General features: G+C 35.5%; 1 protein-coding gene across 1 annotated transcript; it reads left to right on the top strand.

The window, feature by feature from the left end:
• The first annotated feature begins 486 nt into the window (after nucleotides 1-486).
• On the top strand, nucleotides 487-11,125 carry LOC107554197 (ras-related protein Rab-22A-like). The gene is made up of 7 exons (XM_016236637.1): nucleotides 487-816; nucleotides 1,864-1,943; nucleotides 3,115-3,196; nucleotides 6,450-6,521; nucleotides 7,022-7,128; nucleotides 8,586-8,695; nucleotides 9,152-11,125. The coding sequence occupies exons 1-7, from the start codon at nucleotides 781-783 to the stop codon at nucleotides 9,253-9,255; spliced, it is 591 nt and encodes a 196-aa protein (XP_016092123.1). The 5' UTR covers nucleotides 487-780; the 3' UTR covers nucleotides 9,256-11,125.
• Nucleotides 11,126-14,140: the final 3,015 nt, after the last annotated feature.

Below are 14,140 nucleotides of genomic sequence, written 5' to 3'. Positions count from 1 at the left end.
TTTAAAAATAAACAAGCAAGCCCTGTCCAGATTTAAAAAGTAACGCAAAAGTAACGTAACGCATTACTTTCCATAAAAAGTAACTAAGTAACGTAATTAGTTACTTTTTTATGGAGTAACGCAATATTGTAATGCATTACTTTTAAAAGTAACTTTCCCCAACACTGTATATATATATTATATTCACCTCAATAGAGAGCTATTTTGATCTGTAAAGTTGCTGAAGTGTTCTGGAAACTCAGTCATCCATTATCATAAACTGGAATACATGAAATTACAATAACGTACACTATTGATAATAATAAAACATAATAGAAAAGTGCATAAACAGCCGTATGTGCCTTTATATGCCCAATAGGGCTTTATTTTTATGCGTGCTGTATGTTAGGAACCACGAGGTGACGTAATTACTTTGCTCTAACAGTTTTTGAACGGTTCAATGAAACGAACTGTTCGAAAGAACCGACTCGCGGGAATGACTTCCCATAACTAGACTCATCAGCCGGAGTTCAAGATGGCGATCAGCGAGCAGCTAATATCGCAACTAATCGATGATTAATATAACATCTAAATCCTCATACCATAATAAGCTATACGCGTTATGTCAGTATTTCACATCAGGTTCTTATGCCGTCCTAAAGCAGTGGATATCTGACAGTAGTGTGTAGAGAGAGACTGTGTGTGTTGCTTTTTAGCTTACGTCAAATACAAATAGTTGTTGATCAGCTTTATGAAGCTGTTTGGAATGATTGGGAAGTTTTCATTAGTTTGGAGGTCAACATGTCGCTAAGAGAGTTGAAAGTATGCCTTCTTGGGGTAAGATTTCTATTCGCTTTTTATGACTTGACGTGGATTGCAGTTTTGTTGCATATTTAATGTTTATGCTCTGTCATAAGTGTTATTGCATACTATAACTTGCAATAAAGTGTGCCAGTGGTTGTGCAAACTTTGATGGTCTCTTAATCGTTACAGTAATCTTTCTGGGCTGGTGATGTATTTAACCACCGATTCATAAGTGGATGATAAATGTCTAGAGAGTTTGTTCAGTAGATGCATAGGATATATTCACATAAGTCAGTTAGTTTAGTCAAATCAAATTATCTTGCGTAAGGATTTCATAGGGCACAAATCTTCACTATTATCTACATTTACTCATGTATTGATAATAAATCTGTGCTTTTAGCTCTGCAGTCTGTCAACGGGTATTCCTACAGTCTGACATTTTATGCTTAATCTAAAACCTTTTTTCAAATTATATTGATTGTTTTATAATACATGCAGTTTTGACCTTATATTTTAAACTTTTGACAAAACCTTTGTACAAAACACAAATATATAAATTTTATACTAACATCTTGAAGTTTAATAAGACTATTTTACTATATTACCTATGTTCAATTTAATGTTTGGCTTAGTGTTATGTTAGAATCATTATTATACTCTTATACCTTTTGTTCTTTAATATTTTGAATTGTTTTTAGCTTTATCTTTTGTTTTTCATTTAAATGATAAGTTTTGAAATTTTGTTGTATGCATTTGTCATTTTTATTTAATTTCTTTATTTTTAAAATGTGTATAAGTAGTATTTATACAGTTTTAGCTTTTAGTTTTGGATCTGTTTTTAGTTGTTTTAATACTACAATTGATTGCTTCTGTTGTCCTCATTTGTAAGTCGCTTTGGATAAAAGTGTCTGCTAAATGACTAAATAAATAAATAAAATATATATTTGTATATATATATATATATACATGTATAGAGAAAGAGATTTTTTTTTTCATATATAAAAAAAAATATATATATATATATATAATTTGTTTAATAGAGTTGTGTGTTTAGTTATTGATTTTCATCTTGTGTCCTAGGATACAGGGGTTGGAAAGTCAAGTATTGTGTGGAGGTTTGTGGAGGACAGTTTTGATCCCAATATTAATCCCACAATTGGGTAAGCCTATTGGAAAACACACTCACAGTGAGGTCAAGCAGACTGTGATGCAGGTTTTTCTTATTTCTAACGTGCAAGTTTTAAAGGATTGCCACATAGCAAACACAGCAAGCGGTGACATGCAGTGAAATGGAAGCAAGCAAACAAAATTGATACTTAGTGTTTTGAAATTTCCTTAGGATTAGTGTCAGAAAGCACTGTATCAAAAAAAAACTTGATGGATTATTTGTTTTAATAATAATAATAATATTATTAATGATTCAATATCTTAAGAAAACTAAATCTGTAAATCAGCATCTTGAACTAGTTATACTAGCTGCAGTGTTGGTGCTGATAAGTCTGAATGTAATACAGATTCACATTGCTTTGTAAGTGATTTAATATACAGCATTGATTGTATAATACATGTTGCATCACAGTGTGTTAAAGATTTAAACTGTGACCCCTTTTAATTGAGTTACTTAAATGTGAATTCAATTGACACACATTTCAGGGCTCAACAATAAAGACTTTTCTGCTGTTCCAGTCAGGCCAGTCATTCAGATTTGTGCCCAACAAAAGATGATAATATTGCTAAAAAATAATGATAAAAAAAATAATATGTTAAAATAACTAACATTTAAAATTTTTTTTAAATACCTTTGTCTTATATTTTTCATTAAACCTTTGTTTGCAAGAGAAAAGTATTAAAATGAATTCATTAGGTTTGTAAGGTTTTTAATTTGCAATAATAGCTGTAAATTATGCATCTGCTATTCAACAACTATGATCCCATGAACACTTTTGCTAGAAAAAAAACTGGCATATGGTTATTCATATACCAATTCTAACCGATGCTTGCAAGACACAAAATTAATTCTCATAATAATTTACAACTACATTCAATACATAACAGAAAACCTAGTTTTTAAGCTTGCAGGGGCAAAACAACAGGCAATCCTTATTATGGAGCCTGGCAAAACACTTGTAAACCTTGTAAAGACGTCTATAAGTATGTAAGATTGTGGGGGGGAGGCAGTCTGGATTTAAATATGTAAATGTAATAAACAAAGCTGAGAGTCTTACTGGCAAATTTTTATAAACAAGATCAGCAGATGTCTCAGATTACATGCAGATCTATTTGTACTTGTATGCTTAATGTTGTTATTGATCGTGCCAATTTTATTTTCAGAGCATCGTTTATGACGAAGACTGTGCAGTACCAAAATGAGCTTCACAAATTCCTCATCTGGGACACAGCAGGACAAGAAAGGGTAAACAGTAACAATCACTACACACACTGGGGTGACACATACACAAGCTGACAGCCATTAAATACAATGTTTACAGTGTTTCACTTCTGTTTTTGCAGAACTATGTCTTCATAGTTCAGACAGGGGGCAGTACTGCATGCACTTCTCTTGTATGCACCCAAGTATTTGAGGGAGAGAGGGGTTAATGTCATTGGAAGGGGGATGGTCTTCTTCATGTATCTCTATATGCTCTATATCTTTACGCTCTTCTCTCCCAAAACAGTCTACGTTAGGCAAGACAGCTGAAGAGTATGATCTGTGATGTTATGTGAAACTAAATCTAGAATGCCAAGCGGCCCACACAAGCTGCTAGAAAAAAAAATAGTATTATACCAGGTGTTAAGGAATTGCTTCTCTCTTTTTATGGAACTATATTGACAATCTATATTGTATCTAATAGGCCATGTCAGAGATAGCGGTTTCAGAATAGCAATCAAAGCCACAATCTCGCTCTCTCTCTCTCCCTTCCTCCCTCTTAGTGTCTTTCTTCTTTCTTTTCTAACTTCAAGCTCTGTTGTGACTTTGTGAAGAGAAGACAGATTCCTGTACTCCAGTGGGAGTTGTGATCAGGCTTTGCACTGGCTGTCAAGCTCTTGATTAGACGATTATCCGACACAGTGCTTTTTAGAACAGCATTGTGGAAACATGACTCGTTTTGTACTCTTTGCTTTCTGCTTTAGTGATTTTATGGGTGCATTAAATTGATCAAAAGTGACAGAAAAGACTTTACATTGTTGAAAACAATCTAATAAATGCTGTTTATTGAACTTTCTGTTCATCGAAGAATCATGGGAAAACGCAAGGAGCACAACTGTTTTCAACAGTGATAACAATAAGAAATCAATCTTTTTTTTTTGCAGTAAATCAGTATATTAGAATGATTTCTGAAGGATCGTGTGACACTAAAGACAGCTTTGCATCACAGGAATAAATTACATTTCAAAATATATTGAAATAGAAAACAGGTGTTTTAAATTGTAACAATATTTCACAATGTAACCGTTTTTACTGTATTTTTGGTCAAGACGTCTTTTTAAAAAAAACTTTTTTCAAAAACATTCATAAGAAAATAGCCAAAAAGAAAAATTGCATATAGCTTGGAAAGCGATTTCCTTAAAATGGACAAATCGACTTGATTGCAAGAGAAATTTGAAGAGGTAGTCACTGAAGTTGGATGAGAGAAAATGCAAGAGTAGGGTTGGAGAGGGACCACAGTCTGGAATCCTGGGATATGTCTGAGGAAACATCCTGCAATTTTAGACAAAAGCTAAACTGAAGCATTTCCTCTTCCTTATGCAGTGGACTTTGCCAAAAACAGCTATAAATGCGAGAAACCATGTCAGTCAAACTTGATTTATTCATTTTATTGGTGAAAAAGATGGATTAAGCAGAGTTCTGACCTGTTTTCTTAACTTAAATCCAATTTATATTGGATTTATACAGCGTTTTCATAAATTAAATAATAAACATTGCATGGTGTCAAATGAATCTGTAGAATAGATATTAATAAATATTATCTTAAGTGATCTCACTTAGTACTGATGCATTGATCAGCAAAACCAGTTAAGAACTACAGGTTTAGGTTCCAATTGGTTTTGGATATTATTTGTAAATTATGTACGTTTATGCATATTGCTTTATTGACTTTTATTGATGAAAATTAGCAGTTCATAAAACATTCTGTTAATGAGCACAAATATATTACTGTGCACCAATTTGCAGCTTATAACTGTTAATTTTCTCAATAATTTGGCAAAAAAAATGTTCAACTGTGTATTTAATTTTAAGACTATCTCGCACCTAAACTTAAAGGTGGGGTAAGTGATTTCTGGTAGCCAATGTTGATATTTCAAATTACCAAAACAAACACGCCCCTACCCCAAAAGGGTCTCGTCCCTATTTTGATAGCTCCGCCCCACACATACATATGCAACCCAGGCAACAATTAGTTCTGTGAAACAAAGTAAAACCAATGTTACACCGTGTCTACACTGGACGCGAGCGGAGCGGCGCAGCCCGACAAATCCCCGACAGAAAACTGTTGCTGCGTTCTGTTTATGACATTGACACAAATTTCTAATGATTTTCAACGGTCGCTTTAGTGTAGACGGACTTTAGCTGTTGCGGCGCCGGTGTAGACACGGTGTTACTCATCTATCAAGAAGAAACAAAGCAACCTCGGCGTCCGATCGCAGGCCTTCCACTCCTTGAGTTCTTTCCAGCGCTGGAAAGCTGATCCGAAATTTACGCGGGTCCTACTCCTTGTCTTATTGTAAGCCTTCTTTTGTTCCGCAGATGATTTCCTCTTTTGTTTTTTATCCTCCATCTCTATCTTTCTGTCGTCGCTCGGCACGGCTAATGTCCGTCCTGTGCACTGAGCGCTCTCTCCTTCACATCATGAGTAGACACGCCCCTTACTGCTGATTGGCTGCAAGTTTGTTTTGGTACTCGGCCCGACTCAGTTTTCTAAAGCATTTTTGAAAAGATTCATACCCCACCTTTAAGAAAGTATGTAAAAAAAAAAAAAAAAAAAAAACCTGCCTGGGTTTTTTGCCATGTCTACTTTCCCTACCCTGTCTCTCTCTTAATCATTCACTTTCTAATGCACTTTTCCCCTCTTTTAGCTCTTTTTTCAAAGGAATGGCATACTGGATCCAGCTTGTTTTTATTAATCAGAGCCTTTTTTGGTCTATTTTTGATGACCGGGTCAAACAACCCAACTACGCTATTTTATAATGATTAAGCGCTAACTTCTTCAAACACGTCGCGCTCATCTTTCCCCTGATGGCTCCCACATGTGTTGATACGCCTTTCCATACAGTTCCTCAACTCAAGCCTCCTTGGCATGGCCGTCTGAAACACAATTCTCCTTTTGGTTTTAGCAGTGGCTCACGTCTAGGGTTTTTCATCGTGGTTTTCCCTAACCACCGCCTAGAGTTCTGTTTGAATGGAACAAGTTGGAATAACACGCGTTTGTTTGTGTTTCAGTTGTCCATTTAATTCAGCATGAAACTTGGAGACCTCCGCCAAAGCGAACAAATTCTTTCAAAGCTCTGATAATAAGCATACGCAGGTTGAGATCACCCACTCAGCCCCTAAGAAGGGATGTTGGGATGTTATCAGTGATGATTAAGTCTTGTTTTTTTGTTGTTTTTTTTTAAGTACAAGCCATAATTTTATTCTCACATCTGCGTATTATCTGTTTCGCTCTTAGTTTCGTGCCCTGGCTCCCATGTACTACAGGGGCTCTGCTGCGGCTATCATTGTGTATGACATCACTAAAGAGGTACTGAAATATTTCATCATTATTACAACACAAATCTTTCTGCTGGTAAAGCCATTAAAGGGATAGTTCACCCAAAAATGAAAGTTCTGTCATCATCTACTCAACTTCATGTCGCTCAAACTACGCAAGATCTTTTTTTTCCCCCATGGAACACTAAAGGAGTTATGGGTTGAGGTAAGGCTTTCATTGAATAGTGGGTTAAATATCAGTCTGTTCCCCACACAAAGCTATCATATGGCTTTAGAAGACTTGATATATCATGCACAAGTCATATGACTACTTTTATGGTGTTTTTTTGAGCTTGACAGCCCCTAGTTAGCATTCATGTTCAGTAATGGAAAAGAGCAGCGTGGACAGTCTGCTAGGTAACTCCTTTTGTGTTCAACGGACGAAATGTTATCACGCAGGGTTCGAGTAACATGAGGGTCAGTAGATAATGACTTCAAAGTCTTATGATGTAGCAGCATTGCTTGTCTTAAAAATCTCTGTGTTTCACTCAGGAATCATTCCAGACGTTGAAGAACTGGGTGAAGGAGCTTCGCCAGCACGGACCACCCAACATAGTGGTGGCTATCGCTGGCAACAAATGCGATCTCTCCGATGCCAGGTGAATTCCACCATTCCTTGCCACAAAAGACTCCACATCCTGTCCTCTCTATTCAGCTTGAAGGGATGCACCCGCAGTGGCTGTCAACTCAATCTGACGTCGGGAAAAGACCCGCATATTTGCTGTCAACTTGTCTCGACTCATTGAAAACAAGTTCACACACGTACCGTTACCATAACTTGTGATGAAAAAGAAATCCACTCTTAAGCGGTCTGTAATTTATCTTTCCACTTTAAATTGCTTCACTCTTCCCATAGTCCCAATGATGTGTCTTGGTTCACCATTGCTTTCTTTGGCAGTGTTAGTCTGCTGTCAGTGCGGTTGTATTTTACATTTTGAAACCATAAAGACCAAGACATTGAATCTGAGGAATCATGGCTTGCGTCCGCTCCGCAAGTCATTCAGGCAATAAAATATCAGGGAAAATTCTTGCAATTGTTCTGTCTGGCACATAAAGCTTAGATATTCCGTTTTCTGGCACAACTGGTGCTGTTCTCAGTGATCCGCAGCCATCATTTCTTTCACTTTTAAACATTGATTTTATTGTTTCTTTAAAATTTTTTATCCTATTTTAAGAGGTTCGCTCCAGATGTAAAAAATCTGTCATCATGGAAATACAGTTACTGATAACATTACACCAGCTTAGAAATTATCCGCAGCCATCATTTCTTTCACTTTTAAACATTGATTTTATTGTTTCTTTAAATTTTTTTGATCCTATTTTAAGAGGTTCGCTCCAGATGTAAAAAATCTGTCATCATGGAAATACAGTTACTGATAACATTACACCAGCTTAGAAATGGAATACTATTTAAAATATCATCAAGTAAAAGCATAACTTTTTTGTGGGCACAAATCCCATAAACTTGCATGGAGGGACCCAACATATATTTAGGCCTAGTAGACAACCATTCAGAACACCATAGCGATCGCATAGCAACACCCTAGTTACCACAATCTTGCCCTGGCAACTACCCACAACACCCTGGCAAGGTGGCAGGGACTTTTAAAAATCAAAAATCTAGTTAATCGCAATGTTTAGAGAAAACATCACCAGCTGGGCAGTTGATCTAAGAGAGGGCGAAGCGTCAATGGAAAATTAATCTGTTGTCAGTGTGACCGGCCTGATACGTGTAGCACGGGTGCAATCTGATCAGCACTTGTGATCAGGTGACAGGTGCAGAAAGCACCAGCACACAATGGTTTCCCTCCAACATGCTGTTGTGTGCTAGTTATCCACCACTGTCACAAAAACAAATACATGCGTTTTTCAAGGTTCAGCTCACTCAGATAATCTCTCACAAATGTTGGCTATCATATTAAATCGTTGTTGTTCCAAATATCCAGAATAACAATAACACGCCACTCTATTTGAGAGTTTTAAACATTGTTTAATTGTTAATGCATGAATCTGATTACTTATTAGTGCTCTGCTGCTTTGTCCTCTTGTTCTCCAGAGAGGTGTCAGAGAAGGACGCCAAGGACTATGCTGATTCCATTCATGCCATATTTGTTGAAACCAGTGCCAAAAATGCCATTAACATCAATGAGGCCTTTATTCAGATAAGTGAGTAAAATCCTAACTAGTCGTTATGTCATCAATAATGCTGTAGAAATCCAGAATCACTTAATTTAGAGCTTTTGATTTTAAATGTTGTCTTCCTTTGATTGAGCTTCTTAATCAAGCAGGTTTACTTTTAATAAATGCAGTTTATTGCAACACCATCTATTATTAAAATGATAACGAATGCATGATCTGTAATTGATCCTGATGGTGGTGAGAATAGTGCTTCGTTGGATACTTGTTCTCGCCCCTTGGACCCAGGGCAGTGGATGGGTTACAGTGGATACAGATCTTTTACCATGGAGCTTGGCAGTTACACCATTGAGGAACCTGTGGATGCATGACACCGTGCTTGTCACTTTTGTGCTGGCACTGAAACAGCAAATCATTTTTGTATTGCATTTTCATGTATGTTTTTTTTTATTGCTCATTATAATCTATATTTGATTTCCTTTACAGGTCAAAGGGTCCCAGTTTTAGACACGGATGGCGGGTCTGCAGTCAAGGGCTTCAAACTTCGTCGCCAGCCATCAGAGTTGACCAGGGAACGCACTTGCTGTTGACACAATCGTAAACCATTTGGCCAGATCCTCTCCAGCCTCTCGTTTTATTTTCAATTAGTAACCAAGGATAATAGCAGATGAAGAATGTGATGTCATAGGGGAAATTACGTAACTTCCTTTTGGAGCCAAAAAAGAAGTTCAGTTAAAAATGAAATGTATAGTCTGAATCCTGATGCACTTCCTTGAGAAAAGATGAAAATGCCCTCACACAGTCGTTGTACCTTACCTTGCCTGTTCTTCAGCCCCCGTTCAAATGTCTTTGGGGATCCATTTCTGTTCTAGATCACTACCTAGAATCAGACAGCAATGAAAACACCTGCTTAACAGATCAGATACTGTCCTGTCCTGCTCTCTTTCTCTCTCTCGTTCGTTCTCATCTCTGTGCAAAAACCTCTGCAAAACTCTGTGAAGTTTCCTAGTGAAGCCGTTGTCTGTACATTTTAAGATTTTCAGCACTCCAAATGCAAGCAACACAGCGTTCTTGTCTCACTATTTTTGCACATTTTTGATGTATATGATAAAAAAAGAATGGTAAAAATATATAAATGGGTGAATCTCATGAAAGCTGTCATATTCATGTCTCATTTGAGTCAAATCAGGTGAAAAAAATATGAAATTATATTTTGCATAAAGTGAAGGTAAAGTCCATTCTTAGGACTATTAAGATGTTTTTTTTCATTGTGTAACAGTTAAAAATAATTTTTACTATAAAACAGTAATTAATACAGCTGTATTACATTAATCAGAAATACAGTATGTAAAAGTGCTTAATTGTCCTGAAAATAATGTAAAAATAAAAAATATGAATGCTCCTAAAAGTAGACCTCATTATCTCTCCTTTTTTTTCTTGTGATTTTGAGGTTAAAATGACACAGTCATGTTTTTGTGAGATTTACCCAAATACAAAATTACTATTATAAATATTAAGATATGGTTGTTATTTCTGTTGCGCAGGACCAGACATGAGGCTGTGTGCACTTCTGTCTTTCCTATATTTTGTATATGAAAAAATAAAACTAAAGTGGCTAGCAGCCCTATTTTGAGATGAGTTTAAAGTTATATATGAAGAAAAAATGTGTAATATAGTAGGAGTTGCATCTTGTAGTAGCAGTTCAATAGGTCAGTGATGATGATGGCAGCATGTGTGAGTTCAACAAAACCTTCTGCATATTTAATCAGTTCGCAAGTTGAGATAACTAGTAACACAGTATTTGCTCCAATTGGCTACATTCTGGGTTGCCAGATTCTTAGCTACAGATCCAGCCTGTTCTTGGATTAACAAGCAGAATGGACTTTTATGTTTGCTGGTAAATGTCTGACCGTTGTTACCGCTTACAGTGCATAATTGTGGCATTAGAGAAGTTCAGCCCTCACACTTTTGTGATAAAGTTGGCCAGTCTTCTAAAATGTTGACAAGAATAGCAGTTTCAAAGTGTTAGATTTGATAACTTTTCCAACTGTGCACATGTTTTCCATATCGGAAATGTAATGTCAGTGGGAAGGAGCCAAATGCCGGAATTCTGTCCATTGAAGTGGTGCGATTTAGGCTTTTGTCCAGAACTATGTGAAGTGTGCATTATGTCCGAATACTTTCTGAAATTGCATTTTAACCATTTGTGTTAGTTGGCAGATCTCTTCAGAACCCTTGCTGTTCCTTTTTATGACATTTTTTACTGGATTGAGTGATTTTGTGAGGTCTTGCCAAATGCCCTAATTGTCTTATAAACATTTTTCATCTTTCTCATTCTTTCACTAAAAAACATTTGGCCTGCACTTCCAACATGCTTTTTACTATCTGGACAGGGATAAAAAAGGAGCGTATCTGGAAACTAGTCTTGGTTCAGATGTTTAAGAACAAGACATAAAAAAGTAGTTACGCTATACCAAATATTTTGCTTTGAATTGTCCCCAAATGAAGTAATTCTTTTTTTCCCCCTGTCACTCAGTTTTTGAGCCTAAATGTTTTCTGTCAGTTTTGTCGAAGAAATGCACTTAATTTGAGAGAAAAAGTCTTAAGAATTGCCAAAAACACCTTATTTTTGACAATCAGATCATTTAAAAGATTTGGATTAATGTACACACTATTCGTTCAAGACCATGTGGTTAAGTGGCTCTTTTTCTATACATCATGTAGATTTTACATTGAAGTTTATTCAACCAAAATTTAAAATTAATTTTTACAATTTTGTCATATATGTGAATATAGAATAAATATGTTATGGTTTCATAACTGCATACACACAATGGCAAAGTTTTAAGGATAAAATGTGCTTAAAATGTGTTTCATCTAAATGCACATCAGTATAACACGTGACAGCATCTCTGTTATTTTTAGAAGTTAGTATGTGGCTTCTGTAGTTTGTCTTATGATGGTACTTTAAAAATTTGGTATATGTTTTTACATTTTAAAATATGGTTTTGACACATTATATTGGCATTTAGGAGTCATAGAATGTGTTTAGTGAATCAGAATGAATATTATGGGCATGGTCAAAGTCTTGTGTTTCATTTGCCGTCCTTTATCCTGTGATTTTTATATGCAGTGATGCCAATGCGCCATGCTATTTTCAGGAATCCACAAGTGCAATAATAATACTTTTCCCCTCCAACATGCATGCTGTCAGTAATAATAGCAGAGAGATTTATAGACTTATTACAGTAATTGTAGTTAATCCGTGAATTTTAGCACAACAATATTTTCCTTTAGAAGACAGTGCATGTTAAATGGATTACTTGGAACAATACTTAGGGGAAAAATTGCACTTTTTCAAAATTGCCACGTGTGTTTTGCCCTAGTTCAAATAGCTTGACAAATTGCAGTCCTGCGCAGTTACTATTGATATTTACACAGATAAAAACATTCAAATGGATTCTTCCAATGACTCTAATTTATCTTACTGCTAAGTAAAAGTGTCTTTCACTTATTTTCTTTCTGTCATGTCAAACTAATTGGAGAAGGAAACAGCTCATCTAATGTCATGTGTTACCGAAGGGCCTTTACAATGTATGGAAATGCATTACTAGCTTTAAATGTTGTAGAGTAGCTGTCTTTTTTTTGTCTTGTACAAAGCCTGTGATCCACAGTGAGACCAAACGTCTCATTTAGTCCGGTTGAAGTTCTTGACTTCTTAGCCAATTGAAAAGGACTTGCTGAATTGCTTGTCCTCTTGCTAGGGAGCACAGGCTTTGCATTAATGATTTTGAATGGAACTACATGCTGCACTTGAGTCAGACAGTATAATATGCTGTTTGGTGTGACTTGCAATGGTGTTTAGGTTGAAGAACAATGGCAACAGTCTTGGGCTGGCCCTAAGAAAGTTGTGAAATTCTGCTTATGTACTTTACATCCTTGTATATACCACACATTGGATGAATTGTGTAAATTAATTGACATGCAGTCTTTCAGGCAATGTCATACTTTACCACTACTTACCATTGTAATTCAGTATATACAAAAGTAATTTAACCTAATCGTTAAGTGTTTTTTGCCATTTAGCTTTTCTCTTTTATTATTTTGTCATGCAAAGAAGGCTTGAAAATAACATTATATTTGTTAATTTGTGAATGTGCAAAAGGGAAATGTTGAGCTCTTTATTAGTAATAAAAGTATACAAAATCCATTTTTTTTATGTTATGTAATCAACATACACATTGAGGTTTATTGGTTTGTATCTGACCTGGGACAAGTTACTAATTATGCTAGTTAAAAATAAAAAATGTCTGCCTGCAGTTTGGAGTGGTGAAAGTTCCTCCCGAACTGGCTATATATATATAAATATGACACTTGTGGTATGTGTCTCCTTTGGCAGGGGGTCCCTGCTGAACTTTTAATTGTGCTGAGGAAAGTAAAATGACCCTCTAAGAGCTTGTGTTCAACTGCCAAGCTGAGCATAAATTAACTGACCTAATTCAACTTGATGCAACAATGTGATCTAGAAACTTGTCTCAGGATTATGTCATTCATGTTAATTCTTAGATTCCCAGATATTCCATTGGATTACTTCACTGCTTTTGAGGAACAGACTTAGATTTTCAACTTAGTGTGTTATGCATACGACAGCGGTGGTATGCATAAAACACTAAGTTGAAAATCTAACATTATGATTAAGCAAAATCTAAAAACAAATTCTCAAATCTACATGCAAGTCCAAATCCAATGACCAAAATTTTTTTGAGACTTCTCAAAAAAAACTTATTTGAAATATTTCACTATTTCCCAGGATGTCTTTCGAAAAGAGTAGAGGTGTGACCTCGGCATCCTGTCCAAATTTGCCCATTGGCCTCTGATCATCATGACCTCCTAACAATCCCCACATCTACTGATTGGCTTCATCACTCTGTCTCCTCTCCACCAATAAGCTGGTGTGTGGAGGGCATTCTGGCGCACTATGACTGCCGTCGTATCACCCAGGTGGATGCTGCACACTGGTGGTGGATGAGGAGATACCCCCTGACAATGTAAAGCGCTTTGAGTGCCTAGAAAAGCGCTATATAAATGTAATGAATTATTATTATTATAATTCTTATTTTTAGTTACCTTTAAAAAATTTTGCAGTGACATTATTTTTTACAAATATCCTCATTATTATTATTGTGTGTTTTAATTATATGAATATAATTATAATTCTATATTATATACTGTAAGTATATAATATAATAAAAAGAATTTCACAATTTTTTGTTACTTTTTAAACATTTTGCTGTGTCAAATTTTTTTGGGAGGTACAAATATTCCATGTATCTTAAATAAAAGGTTAATCAATGTGAACTAATTATGCAAAAATATATTTTATAGTAGATTTTCTATTCTTATGTTTATTTTATTTTTAATGTCCCTTTTAAAATGTCTAAATAATATTATGTATTATAACTGTTTTTATTATAT

This window comes from Sinocyclocheilus grahami, unplaced genomic scaffold (assembly GCF_001515645.1).
Source record: "Sinocyclocheilus grahami isolate Dianchi unplaced genomic scaffold, SAMN03320097.WGS_v1.1 scaffold493.1, whole genome shotgun sequence".
Classification (NCBI taxonomy): domain Eukaryota; kingdom Metazoa; phylum Chordata; class Actinopteri; order Cypriniformes; family Cyprinidae; genus Sinocyclocheilus; species Sinocyclocheilus grahami.
The sequence above is the reverse complement of the archived record's forward strand: the minus strand, read 5'-3'. Positions and strand labels throughout refer to the sequence as shown.

Bases quoted from the DNA above. Each gene is read 5' to 3' on its own strand.
- LOC107554197 (XM_016236637.1), top strand. From the start codon at position 781: ATGTCGCTAAGAGAGTTGAAAGTATGCCTTCTTGGG. The intron at 1,944-3,114 runs GTAAGCCTATTG...TTTTATTTTCAG, and splicing joins AATATTAATCCCACAATTGG to AGCATCGTTTATGACGAAGA. The intron at 8,696-9,151 runs GTGAGTAAAATC...TTTCCTTTACAG, and splicing joins TGAGGCCTTTATTCAGATAA to GTCAAAGGGTCCCAGTTTTA.